The 14,209-nt window shown below is 35.6% G+C and overlaps 2 protein-coding genes across 2 annotated transcripts; both read right to left on the reverse strand.

The window, feature by feature from the left end:
- Positions 1 to 1,374: 1,374 nt before the first annotated feature.
- On the reverse strand, positions 1,375 to 2,801 carry LOC140984811 (uncharacterized). The gene is made up of 2 exons (XM_073452449.1): positions 2,452 to 2,801; positions 1,375 to 1,752 (listed from the first exon to the last, which is right to left on the reverse strand). Exons 1-2 carry the CDS (start codon positions 2,743 to 2,745, stop codon positions 1,633 to 1,635), a joined length of 414 nt encoding a protein of 137 aa, XP_073308550.1. The 5' UTR covers positions 2,746 to 2,801; the 3' UTR covers positions 1,375 to 1,632.
- A 4,388-nt stretch (positions 2,802 to 7,189) lies between these two features.
- LOC140984094 (probable indole-3-acetic acid-amido synthetase GH3.1) lies at positions 7,190 to 9,505 on the reverse strand. The gene is made up of 3 exons (XM_073451276.1): positions 9,085 to 9,505; positions 8,906 to 9,007; positions 7,190 to 8,752 (listed from the first exon to the last, which is right to left on the reverse strand). The coding sequence occupies exons 1-3, from the start codon at positions 9,402 to 9,404 to the stop codon at positions 7,384 to 7,386; spliced, it is 1,791 nt and encodes a 596-aa protein (XP_073307377.1). The 5' UTR covers positions 9,405 to 9,505; the 3' UTR covers positions 7,190 to 7,383.
- Between the last annotated feature and the right edge of the window lie 4,704 nt (positions 9,506 to 14,209).

Raw genomic sequence — 14,209 nt, forward strand, 5'->3', positions numbered from 1 at the left:
ATTTATAATTAAACAAAACAAAAAAACTTTAAAAAAAGAAAAAAAGAAAAATGCTCTGCGCCACTGCGCCAAATGTGGCGCTGAGGGAAATGGAGCAGCGCTATTTGCTCCATTGAAGAAGTAAACGTTATTTTGCTGCTTGGGTGGGAGATGCCAGGCAGAAATTCCAGCATAGAGTGCAAGCCCAAGTGAAGTCGAAAGTGTTGAATTTGGTGATGCAGAAATGGATTGCTGGAATCTTTAAACACGATTTTTTTTTTTTTTTTTTGTATTAAATGATTAAATAAAAGTCTCCACGTTTTCTTTTCAACCATTTAAAATTTGACACGTGTCAGATATTGTCATAAAATGAAACTCGTATTTAATATGATTCGATTAGTGATGCAACTATTTTTATTATGCACAATTAGTTTTTTTTTTTTAAAAAAAAACTTTGTTATAAATTTTTATTCGGCGTGACTTTTCAAGATATTTTTTTAAGAAATCAAATACATATTTTTCAATTTTAAAAAAGAGCACTCTTTAATTCATTGTTAATTATTTGTTTCGTGTGTTATGTTCATGTTCATTAGCTTTTTGTAAAATAAATATTTTTTGTTTTAAAAAATTGAAATTAAAATTGAAAATTTTATGATTTTATTAAGTTTTTAGTTTTTTTCATCAATTTAATTTTTCATGAAAAAAATAGCTAAAAATTATACCAAAACACTATTTTTATCTCTAATAATGTGGCTCAAATATCATAGATACATGATTTAAAAAATTAGAAACTTCTAGATGTCCACCCACCTCGAGTATTTTCACCCAACATGTTATCAAACATTGTTTTGATTGTTGGTTTGAATGGCTTCGAAATATAAAGTAATAATCACGCCAAACATGTGAAAATATTTTTTTACGAAAAAAAAATATATATTAAGCTGTTTTTCTATGACATGTGAAAAAAAATTCTGAACAATGAAAACAATCATCGCCCAAAGTTTTAGCCACCGACATCGAAGGAATAGGACATATACATCGTCTCATTTGTCTAAATCTAACTTACATGAATTGAGGGAGGCCAAACTTTTCCATTTCACCTACCTATAGACCAAACCTGTTTATTTCAACAATTTGATTGAAACCTTTAAATGTGAAGTTAGTTTTAAAATAATAAGCTAGTTCAATATAGTGAAAATTCATCAATTAATTTCAATTTCTGCTAAAATCTTAATTTGGCCAACAACCGAGCCAAACGGATGGTCACCCCGATTTGCATAGACCACACTTTGTAAATAAAATCTATTACATATTTACATGACCAAGTCAATATCATGGTACAAATCCTACAAAAGCTCAAGATTAGTCCGAATCCACGAAAACTAGACCATGCGCCAAGTTGGTAAACCATGATATCAGTTGATTTCTGCAAGCACCACATTTGAAGTTCACAAGTAAATGCTTAGCAAAAATTACTCATAAACTAGTAATGATCATTCCAAGATGCTTGTCTAAAAGAGAAGGAAGAAAAGGCAAAGTTAGAGTGTACTAGTTTTTCCTAAGAGTGATGTAATAACAAACAAACCTCACTGATGGAAAGAGGCTTTTCGTTTTTGTGCTGTGGAGACACACTCCTTATGGTAGGTTGCTTTCTCATTTAAGAAAGTGTGGATTGATCAAACCAGCAATCTCAAGAAACCCGACGCGTTCTTTTCCTCCAAAAATTTTCTTCAGCTTCTCATCACATATGATGACTTTCTTGTCTGCAGGATCCTTAGGTGAAGAGAAAACCAAGTCACACAGGGGTAAAATCATGTAATATTCATGAATGCAATTAAAAACTACGAATCGTAAAAAATCAGTATTGATGAAGGAATCTCATATTACCAAAATACAGAAGAGTAAGCCGGGTGAAAATTATTTGTGGTAATCAGAAACAATATGCACATTAGATGGCACCAAGGATAACCAAATTGTGTTCTTCATTTAACCATGAAATCTTTTATGATAACCACATTCAGAAGAATACCCAAATACAGTATCAATCATAGAAATTTCTGACTAAAAAACATGAGCAAATCAGAATTTATGTATCCACAAAATCAGACTGCTGAAGAAAACTTGGCAGCAATTAGTTGTCAAATGGAGGGACATGAAAGTAGGAAAAAAGTTCAGTTGAGTGAAAAGCGAGTAAATAGTTGTATGATGTATCAACACCATTAAAGTCAACTAAAATCCTCCTACTGGTGGACAAAGAAGAATCTTCCCACCTTATCAATGATTTTCTAGCAACTAAAAGTTTTTCCACTATAGCACCGATGATGATTCTTGTTAGCAAACTAAGATGTCGCGAAGTACGATCACTCAGATGAAGCATAAAAAATCACAAATAAATTTAGTAAGAAAAATCAAAACTCAAACAGGCTATGGTTTTCCATAAAACTTAGCGTAGTATTTATAACAGGTGTATACCTGAAGATTGTACTGTTTGATGTACGCCCAAATCTCTTTGAGTACTAGAGTACGGGGAATCTCAGTGACACCGCCGCCAAGGAATTCCTGCATCTCCGGCGAGATCCGGAGAGGCTTCATTAAACCACTCGGGACACGCTTCTTCGTCTCCGTAGCCGGCTTCGAAGCAGCAGCTACCGTTACAGCACGCAAGTTAGCGTGAACGAGCCGGGAACTCGCAGCAGAAGAAGAGTTCACGAACGACGCCGTATGTATTGTGTAGATATTGGGGAAGATACCCAGAGAAATCGCCATTTGCAAGTGATGAATATGAGGGTAATGAATGATCGGGCTTAGGGTTTGAAACGAAGAAGATAAGCGTCTTGAAAATACGGAGTGGGGAACTCGAAACCCGAACCCGAATGTTCTGACCCATTTTTAATTGGCTGGGACCCATTTGTGAATATGGACTTCTCTTGTTAGGCCCAAATTGTTTAAGGCCTCCAAATCGGATCTAGAAACATAAAAACGTCAAGTGTGGTTCAACTACGATCTAGTTCAGTTTCAGATAGAACCAAAATATATATTTTCAATTTTATGAAATTTTAAAACAAAAAAAAATATAAATAATCAAACCAATAATTTGGTTTAGTCTAATATTGGAAGATCAATTTTAGTTTCACAGTCAATTCGTGTATATGGTATCGTTGTTTGGAAAAAGTAGCAATTGATATATCGTACCGTACAGTACCGAAAATTATATATCGTATACCGTACTGAAAATTACGGTATAAGCAAATTCATATCGATACCGTGTCGAAATTTTCGGAGCATAAAACTAACATATCGATTATACCGAAATTATACGGTATATCTAGATTTCGGTACGACATCGGTATATTCCATTTTATATTGAAAAAACCTTTTAACTTCATACATGTTCGAATAATCGTTTCGAGGATGAAGTGTGTTACAAGTAATAACTTCATACAACTATGTGACTATTATTACTTCACTTTTAACAGACCATAGAGTTACATGAATGAACTTAAATAGCAGTCCATGGCCAAAAAATTGTAATTTGAATGTAACTAATTATTATCAAACGAAGTGCTCGGAAAGTAAAGCAAATTGGCCAGAAAATGTTAAAGTTAATGGGATGCCTGCCGGATGTCCGGTTAAAGACCAAAAAAGAGTCGGGGAACCTTTGAGAATTTACGTTAAATATGAATTTAATTATCACCAATCATCCCAAAAAACCAAATCTAGATAAATAATTTTTTACCCGAACTTATGGTTGAAAAAGTGTAATGTTATGTCATTCACAAGTTTTGGACGATGTCTCGAGTTTCAGACCCAATTATAACAAACTTCTCTTCACATAATTTATCTAAAAAATATAATGTTATTTTTACTTCAATTTGTGTTGTGTGTGTGTGTGTGTGTAATATACCTTGTTTTAATAATCTTAACACTGATGAATTAAATCGAATTTTGTTTTTACACCAAGTGGAAATACTCGAAATAATCTTTCGTGAAGAAAAAACTGAAAACACTAAGAGAGGATTGCGGCTTGTATCAATTCAGTTCAGTTTGATCAAATCAGTTTTAAAACATTTGTAAACATGTAAACACATGAGGGTTTATTCATGGATATTCGGAGACTTCAAATGTTCTTATGTCACTCCTTCTACCTCGCGGGTAGGTTCCACTAACAGGCAGAAGGCTGCACCTCTCAGTCAGCACATTGTTTAACGTTTTATATGCAAAGACTACATACACAAGTTTAATGTGTTTCACTACAAAAAAAACGCATATCGACAACACACCTACGACAACGGTTTTTGTGAAAAATCGTTGTCGTATAGTTTTTAACAACGGTTTTAGCAAAATCCATTGTCGTAGATGAGTTTTGACAACGGTTTTCTAAAACCGTTGTCTTTTAGGGAATCAAAGACAACAGTTTTCTAAAAACCGTTGTCTTTGAGGGGGTCAAAGAAACGGTTTTTAGAAAACCGTTGTCTTTCAGCGTTTTTTAAGGGCAAAAGAACCATTGTCTTTTTGCTTGTTTTTTTTTGACAATCGACAACAGTTTTAAAAACCGTTGTCGATTAGCGTATCTTTTTGGCAAAAGACAACGGTTTTTTGAAACTGTTGCTGAATTAAGCGACGGTTTCTGTGTAAAACTATCGCTAAATTAATATTTGAAGTAAAACCGTCGCGACTTTAGCAACGGTTTATACTCTGTCGCTAACTTTAGCGACGATTTTTGGTTAAATCGTCACATGTTGTAATTTAGCGACAGTTTTAATCAAAATCGTCGTTAAATTTAGCGACGATTATGCTTAAAACTGTCGCTATATTTAAAATCGCGCTTAAAATGATTGATAATTTTTAAATTTGGGACGGTTTAATGAAAAAACCGTCGCTAATAGCGACGGTTCAACCAAAAACCGTCGTAAATCCTCTATAAATATCCGCATTTTCAGTCTATTTTTTCACACCACTTCACAACACTTAGAATTTTTCTCTTTTACACGATTTTAGTTTCGATTTAGGATAAATTTTTTCGTAATAATTTTTTGTAAATTTTTGAGTGTTAGTTAATATAATGAATATTATTAGCATAGTCAGATTATAAGTATTTTTTTTAGATTTATTAAATTATTAAAACGATTTTTTTTTTATTTTATTGAAAATATTAGTGACGGATATTATTAAAATATCGTTCCTAAACTTAGCGACGGAATTCATGGCAAACCTATTAGCGACGGTTGAGTGAACCGTCGGTAATTAGCGACGGGCTTTTTCAATTTCGTCTCTAATTGTAGCGACGGAATATGTAAAATCGTCGCTAATTTATTTGCGACGGTTTTTAAAAAACCGTCGCGAATTGAGCTACAACAACGGATAAAAACCATTGTTGTTGAACGCACTTTCAACAACACCATCAATTACAACCGTTGTTGCCGTTTTTGTTGTAGTGTTTGTGCAAGAATCACTCAACTGAATTTATCTCTCTATATATGTGAATGTGTGTGTGTGTGTGAACTGATATATGAATACAACACGAAGGTGTTCTCATACATTGAGGGAATTGTGCTTCTAAGTTGATAACACTATGAAGCGTTCCCTAAAATATGGGTTGATGGCTTCTTGTATTGATATATCTTTTAAGTGTGCCCTCTGTGTATATCTTTGTATCTTCTTTGAATGCATATACACACTTGTTTTTCCACCACTCTGTTTGTTGATGGTCTTGATCTTGTATATATAGGGGCAATGTGACTGTACATCAAGACTCGTCAATTATATTCATTGCAGTTTGAATCTGTTCCTCCAAATTCGTTCTTGTACTTTCTGACAGTCATTCTGGAATATATTGACTTTAACCTCTGCTGCAACATTCATTATTGTACTTTGATTCGACAATTATTGTTACCCTTGTGCGAAGCTGGAATCTTGCTACGATCTGCGAACTGGTCTGCTCCAAACTGATGCTCTGAACTGGTGAGCTGAACTGGTCTTGAAATGGTTTGGTTAAATCAGTTGGCTTGTCAGCTGGACTGATTTCACTGTTTCAGTTTAACTTGTCAGTCGGGCTCTTCATCAGTTGAACTTTTCATCAACTGGTCAGGCTTCTGAAGATCTTCTGCTGAACCACATATAATCTGGACAATCAGTGGAACTGATCATTTAGACATCAGTTGGATTGGTTCAGTTTGGGCAATCAGTTGTCACTTTCAATTTGCATCTCGATACCTCCAGTTTTTGACCGTAAACTTATCAGTTCGAAGCTTGATCAATTTCAGCTTTCTGCGCACTTAGGTAAACTCGTTAGAAACAAAATAACAAGTTTTGTTAACATCAAAATCAAGATTACGAACATGAAATGTTCCAACAAATATCCTATAATATTTGTCCAAAACTTTTCCTTGCTTGTACTTTCAAAATATAATTAAACCTCCATTAATCTAAAATATAAAACCTAGTGTTAGCTTTTTAAGTTTGACCACAATTAATTTTTAAGTTTGAATTTACCATATATACTAACTATTTCAAATTAAAAGTTGTACGTTAATATGATTTCAAACAAAAAATCTTAGACATTTTAATATGAATAAACTCTCTTACGAAAACCATGGAAACTTTCCTGTCGCCACCTATAGTTTGACTATATAATAATTTGTGAAACACGTGTTTAAAATTTTCTGATAACTATCCTTCAAGACAACTAGCGACTCGTTTAAAAAGTAATTAATTATTTGAAAGCAACTCTTTCAATACCATTTTGTGCTAAAAGGAAAAAGTAGTTGAAATATGATTATTGCAGTTTTCAAAGTTTGAAACTAATTAAATTGGTATTAGTGTAAAAGTTAACGTAACATCAAATAATATAAAAGTTAAGTAGATAATATATAATGGTCCTGATACATATATTATTTATCTAGAAGGATTGACTAATTATTTTTTAATAAAATAATCTCGTGTCCATCTTCATGTCTATGGAGATGACACTCACTTAGTGGATGTGATGAAACATATCAAAATTACACATTAATTAGATGAGTCATCTTCGCAGTGGACAAATAAGTGGACACGATTGATGAACATCGTATAAAATTAAACATATCAAAATTACACATTAATTAGATGAGTCATCTTCGCAGTGGACAAATAAGTGGACATGATTGATGAACATCGTATAAAATTATATATATGTGTGTGTATGTATGTATCACCTTCAATTACTTGGATGAAAGACCAGAAAGAGATGCAATTTATTGAACAAAGGCAGTACAAACCTAGCTAACTTTCTGAAGTCCCTTTCCATTTTACGTAACTTATCACATAACACAAAATCGAAAAGTTTAAGCATACTTATTATAATCAAATGAAGGAATCTTCCTTTGACTTTGCATGGAGGGTTGTTCTTGAATTTTATAAATCATCTCAATGACGTGGTTCGGGGGTCCAACGTGGCAAAGATGGGCTAAAATGTGTCGACACAACTCTCGAGTCAAGAAGCTCCATTATTGGGGTAAAACTCACACATCTTGGCACTTTGTATTGATTTATGGAGGCGCCCCTTGAAATAGCATAGTCCATCAACTCCTCAAAGGTGCCGTTTTTCACAACCCGGATCTCGAGTGGTCCGATCGAGTTGTCCGAGACTCGGCACTGACGGTACACCGAGTTGAGCGACTCCTCCATGGACAGACAACATTGAGCTAGCACGCTGTCGCTGGGCGAGTTGGCTGAGTCCTTTGCTAGTAGCTCCCAATATATGACATAGTGACCTGGGATAGATTTTGTGTCAGCATAACTCGTGTACTCCACCACGCTGGTGTTGAATTCGCTTAGAAGTTTCGACGCATTCTCCACTGCAGCTTGCAGCTCTGCCTCGTCCGTCTTGTCAGAGTCAATGCTGAGTAAAACGTTTTTTCGTCTGATGAATTGGAATTGCGGGGTTGAGTTGTGGAACCCGGTGACTCGGAGAACGTCGCCAACTTGGTATCGGTATAGACCGGCATAGGTGGTGATAACAAGTTCGTATTCCTTTCCGATTTCAACGTCTGCGAGATCAACGAGTTTGGGAGGGGAATCAGGAGCGAACCCGCTAGTAGAGTGCGGCAGGAACTCGAAATAAGCCATATTCGGCATGATGGTGTATGAAACTTGGGATGGATTAGTCATAGGATTGAGATTGAGCCCAAAGTAACACTCGGATGATGCGTACATTGTGCATGCTTTAGGCAATCCGCCGCTATAATAATCCAGAGTTGGAATGTATTGAGCCATTGCACCAGTAACAATCACATCAAGATATTTAGTATTAGGCCAAATCCTAGTGATGATCCCATTCCAATTTTCTTTCCCACACTCCTCCTCAATAAAATCAGCCAAACATGGGTCGGGTCTCGAAATCCGAAGCATGCATTCACTGATCCCTTGGTCCGTAATTTTCGGGCTCAACGACCCGGTTCGGATATCATTTGCAAGCTGTTTCCAATTGAGATGGAGGAACCGGATAGCCCGGAGAAGGCCTGAGGCAAACACAGCCCCTACGCGGAGGACTTGTTCGCGTTCATAGAGCCCGCAAAGCATTTGAGTATACATGCTTTGGAACGAATCGGGGCAAAGGATGGCTTCGTTCGGGCTCGTGTAGACGTTGTATGGGTCGTAGGGTCGGTTCTTGAAGTGGTGGCTTTTGTAGTAGCTTGTGAGCACGGGTCGGGCTAGAAGCCCACCCGGAGTCTTGGTTTCGGACTTTATGAATAAGAAGTATAGCCCTTTGCCTTCGTTCAGCCCTTTCACATACCTGTTCCACACAAAAAAAAAACATGTACTACCCATTATTGAAAGAAATAATTATTCTATGCATTTTATGCACATCACATGCATGAAAATAAACTTTAATCTTGCAAATAAAAATATTACTCTCATTTTATTTCGTAATTTCATGTATGCTTACAAGTTCATAACAGGCATGAGAAGACTGTAGAGAAGCTGGCGACGATCCAGTTCTTCTTTGATAGTTGGCATCAGTTTTCTTTCACCCGCCGAAGTCCCGGAGCTGTTGGGGAAAAAGAAAATCTAATCAATTCCGGATCAAAAAAAAAAAATTTCTTGAACTGTTCTTAGATTATTAACCTGGTGAGGAATTCGGAGACAGGCTCAGCAGATAGGATGGGGGAGCGATCGCCATTGGCGATCCTTTGGATCAGTGGCTGAAGATCCTCATACGTGACTATCGGGACTTTCGCTTTGAACGTTTCGCGCTCGGTAGCTCCGCCGAGATCGAGCCCCTCCAGGTACTCGGTGTGAGCATTTCTGGTGAGAATCTGGGCCAACACATTCTGTTGGACGGAGTCGGCATTTCGGGTCATCTCTTCAATGAACTGGAGAGCCTTGGCGTCTCTCTCGCTAGCTGGATGACCCGATGGGGATGACAGAATGGAATCAGTCTCCATTACTGCAATTAAATTAAGCTTCTTTAATTATTTTTTGAAGGAGAAAAGTTGAGACTTTGGGGTAGAAGAAGATTAGTTTGAGGTAAGGTCGTGGAGAGGGGAGGAAGCGGAATTGTGGTATATATAGGGGAGGATTGGAGAGAGATATAAAGTAACACGTGAACCACAAGGACAGGATAGGATCGAATAGGATAGCACACAAATTGAAATAGTTCTCCTCTTCTCTCTAAATTCAATTTATTCATTTTAAAGAATTTCCTTTGATTTTGGGTGACACTGGGTTAATCTTTGACAACTCTAATGTTCTATTCGTGACGCAAATGACGATCTATTATTTTTTTTAGGATTCGACATACAAGCACTCGAAAATCCAACATTTTCGAATTTTTTGATTTTATTTGACAAATCAAAATTAAATATTTATTCATTCGAAATATATTTTAACTTTAATCCAAATTGAGTAATTTACATAAACTAAATCCCTTTTATTAGAACAAGATATTTGTAATATATCACAACATAATAATTATTATTGTCCAGAAATATGACGTACACAAGAGATGATACGATGGAGTTTGAGATGACGAAACGAATATATTATCAGGTGGCTTGATGTAAAAGGGTAAAGCAAACACGACCTGAATTAAATGAGGTACGATGGGGGCGACAACGTGGGACCCAAAAAATTGTCAGGTAGCAGGTGGGACCACATTGACACGTAGTTAAGCGGTTGACTCGTCGTTGGAGCCGACAGCGGGCCATTCCTCAGCCAGAATGTCGGTCAGCGATAGCGATTGCCTTCCGGCGGACCCGACAATTGCTACTGTACATTGATTTTTGTTTTGCTTACTAGTTTTTGTTTTTGAAATTGCTTTTGCTTACTATTCATGCCCAACGTGATATGATAGGGTTTTTTTAAAAAAAAATCAAAATATAGTATTTTTTGTTTTTTTTTAAATATCATAATTTTTTATAAGTTATCAATTTATTGTAAAATAAATTTAAAAAAAAATATGCACGTGGTTCCGGAGGGAAGAAAAAAATATTTTTGTCTTTGTCTTCCTCCACAGGCCGCATTTTTATATTTCTCAAACTTGATGTTATGTTATTTCATATGAAAACCGGTAATCTCTAAGCGGTTGGATGAAACTTCAAGTTTAATAGATTCGAATAAATTTTAATCGATGAATTCATATTTGAAAACGAATAATTTAACGAGCTTGAATTTAAACTCATCTATATAACAAATTATGTTTGATTTTTTCTCTTAATGTTGACATACTATCGAATTGTTTTTATTTTCAGCAATCGAGCGGTTATAAGAAATCAGTCGCTATATTGTTATGTATTTCAAGTTTCCGACCGCTCATACAAAGTCTAGCCACTCCAGTGCTTTTATTCATCACCAGCCGCAGATCACATATATTCTTACTGCCTTATATCGGTCAGAAAGTCTGCAAATCAATGAAATTATGTTACTTCCAACCGCTTAGATATTATCAGTTTTGGTATGAAGTAACAGTACATTAAGTTTGAGACACATTGAATAACTAATTTTGATGTCATGATCTGTTTTGGAATAAACAAAAAATATATTTTTTCCAAATTACAAAACATTCTATTTTTCTTTAATAAACATATGTTCAAACACATTTAATAATTGACATTTTATCAATCTATCATATCCTAATAAAAGTTTTTATCTTTATATATTTGANTCAAATTTTGATTATATGTACACAATATATTATATAATACAATTATTCCACTCTCCCTCAACTCTTGTACAGGCGGCGGAAGGCAACAATGTTTTAAAAAAAATAAAAAATTATATCCCGCCTTTGGAAGAGACAGAGCAACGTGCACAAATTTTTATTTTATTTTTTTAATTTGTTTTTACAATAATTTGATAATCTATCAAAAAATTACGGTATTTTGAAAAAATAAAAAATAAAAATACTATATTTTGATTAAAAAAACACTGATACGATATTATATGAACATCGAATATTTAAAAAATAGAGTAGAACTCGAGTTTGAGACTTAATCAATCGTCTCTCCCAATTGTACTAAAAAAATACTGGATATGATCTCATAGACACATTCATAGTCAACAACAATGATAATAATGCGAAATCGAAATGGATATGTGCCTAATGTAAAAGTAATTTACAAACAGGCAAAATAATTCAAATGCTTCTGTCGGTAGAGTTCTTGAATCGTACGGAACCATGTTTTGACTTCTGGATTGGGATTCAATAAGCCTAAGGGGGCTAAATTGCACGAACGGAATGCCTTGGATAAGTTCAATATTGTCACGGTCCAACCCATTTATGATATTGTTCGTTTTGGTTCGTGGCCTCACGACTTTAAAACGCGTCACAAAAGGTTGATGCACGCTCATTTAAATGTGCAGCATTTCCCGTGGTTTAGCGATGTGGGATTTCGCCTAAAGATAGCAACTCCTTATGATGCGTTTTAAAACCGTGAGGCCACGGACCAAAGTGGACAATATCACAAGTGGGCTGGGCCGTGACAAAGATTTTCCACATCTTCAAAGTAACCTTGATTTAAATTATATATTAATTTTGTGATATAAATATCTTATTTGAATCATTTATGAAAATATATTATTTTTTTATACAAAAAATATTATTTATTATTGTAAATATTAATAGAGTTGACCTGTCTCATGAATTATAATAAATATGATTGATCTGTTTTACAGATAAAGATATTTGAGATAGTCTCACAAGATATCTGCTAAATTTAGATTGTACTCGTCCATTGCATAATAATTTTGACAATTGAGGTGGAACAATCAAGATGTGGTATCCTAAAAGAGTAGGTCTCTTGTGAGACGGTCTCACGAATCTTTATTTGTGAGACGATTCAATCCTACTGATATTCACAATAAAAAGTAACTCTTAGCATAAAAAATAATATTTTTTCATGCATGACACAAATAAGATATTCATCTCACAAAATACGACCCGTAAGACCGTCTCACACAAGTTTTTGGCATCATAAAAAATGGAGAGATTAAACTAATATTTGTCAATAAAATTTAACATAGCAATAATGGGTTTTTTGTTTTGGAACTTAGTCGATTTGCTACATTCACTTTTTCTAACTTTAGGTGTCGGACTATACCCAATAAATCAAGTAATGATATGGCAAAAACTTATCCCTTCAACTTTTGTTGGTTAAAGAATAATTTTGAAATTGTATATATAAAAAATCACAAACATACAAATAAAGAATTATTCTAATTATTTAACTTTAATTAAAACCATAAATATAATCCTCTTATCTTTCATCCCATGTCAAACACTACCCAATTTGGCGGAACAAACTTTAAAATTTATCTCGCTGTCCACCCTTTACTTTTACATGTCAAATCTAATAAGGTATAAATTAGGCATACCAGCGGGCTGAGTTTACTAAACCTGAGACCGGTTCGTTAAAAAAAAAAAAATCCAAACCCGCTCGGCTATTTTTTAAACCTGTCCTACCCCATCTCAAAACCCGAAGGTTGGAGCCCCGAACCCACTGACATTTAATTTTAAAAAAAATACATTATTATTTATATATATGTATGTAGGAGGCCATATTTATATATTGTGTATATATAAGACTGTCTAATAGGTTTTTTTTAATATATATATATATGTATATAGTGTGGGTCCATTCAAACCCGTTACCCGCCCTGACCGTCCCTCAAACCGGTTGCCCCGCCCCATCCCGCAACTTGTTTAACCCCGTTCATTATCGTCCCTAGTATAAATTACGTGCCTACTCCAATTTTATGCTGGCATCTATTGTGCTCAAAAAGACAAGAGGAAACATTGATTTGAATTGCCTTTTGCCACTTCAATTTTGTCTAAATCCACCGGTTTGGTTGGTAAGTTTTCTTTAGATTTAGACGGAATTATGGCTTCAAATTTTTGTTTTTAACTCACAAAACGTACTATATTACGCCAAGAATTCCCAAACCACGGTCCAAATCCAGTACCATCTGCGTGAAATGTTTAGTTGGTTGTTATATTTAAATAAATTTTCACACCCATTTTATAAATAAAGAATATATTGTTATTTTATTTTATTTCACGTTTCTGATGATTTTTGAAACTGAGAGCAGTAATAGTTGAGGCAAGGAAAATTCATTTTCCGCAAGACGAATTTGCCCGTATCTACGTGCTATACGATGTGGCAATCCTCCCCAAGATACAATAACTCAATCCAGAAAATGCAGCACTACAGGTTCTGGATATCAGCGAACAAAAATACGCAGCAACTTTCAAGTGCAAAAAATGTATTATGCTCGAAAATTGGGAAGCCAAAAAAGTGTCTAAATGATGTATGTGTTGGATTATTTATAGATGATCAATGGATGCACAGAAGAGAACGACTTTTCGGACCGAGTGCGTCGAAGAGTCACTTCTTTCCGGACCGGATGCGTAGAAGAGTCACAACGCTCCGCGAGTGGTCAAGGGATGCAATGTTTGGTGCAAAAAGTAGCCTTGAGTGGACAGAACCACAGCCCAGGGACGCGTATGGTGTTTGGTGCATTCAGAACAAGAGGCGCGCGCGCACCCACGCGACAATACGCTCGGCCGCGTGCATGGTTCTGTTCTGCGCACACTGAAAACTGCGCGCGCGACATCATGCGCGGCCGCGTGCTGGCTTCTGTCCTTGTGCACTGGAATGCGCGCATCCGCGCAGGGGCGTGCCAGCTTCTGTGTTGCGCGCACTCGCACGACAATTCGTGCACCTGCGCGAGAGCTTCTGTTCGGCGCCAACAA

This window comes from Primulina huaijiensis, chromosome 9 (genome assembly GCF_012295235.1).
Source record: "Primulina huaijiensis isolate GDHJ02 chromosome 9, ASM1229523v2, whole genome shotgun sequence".
Taxonomy (NCBI): domain Eukaryota; kingdom Viridiplantae; phylum Streptophyta; class Magnoliopsida; order Lamiales; family Gesneriaceae; genus Primulina; species Primulina huaijiensis.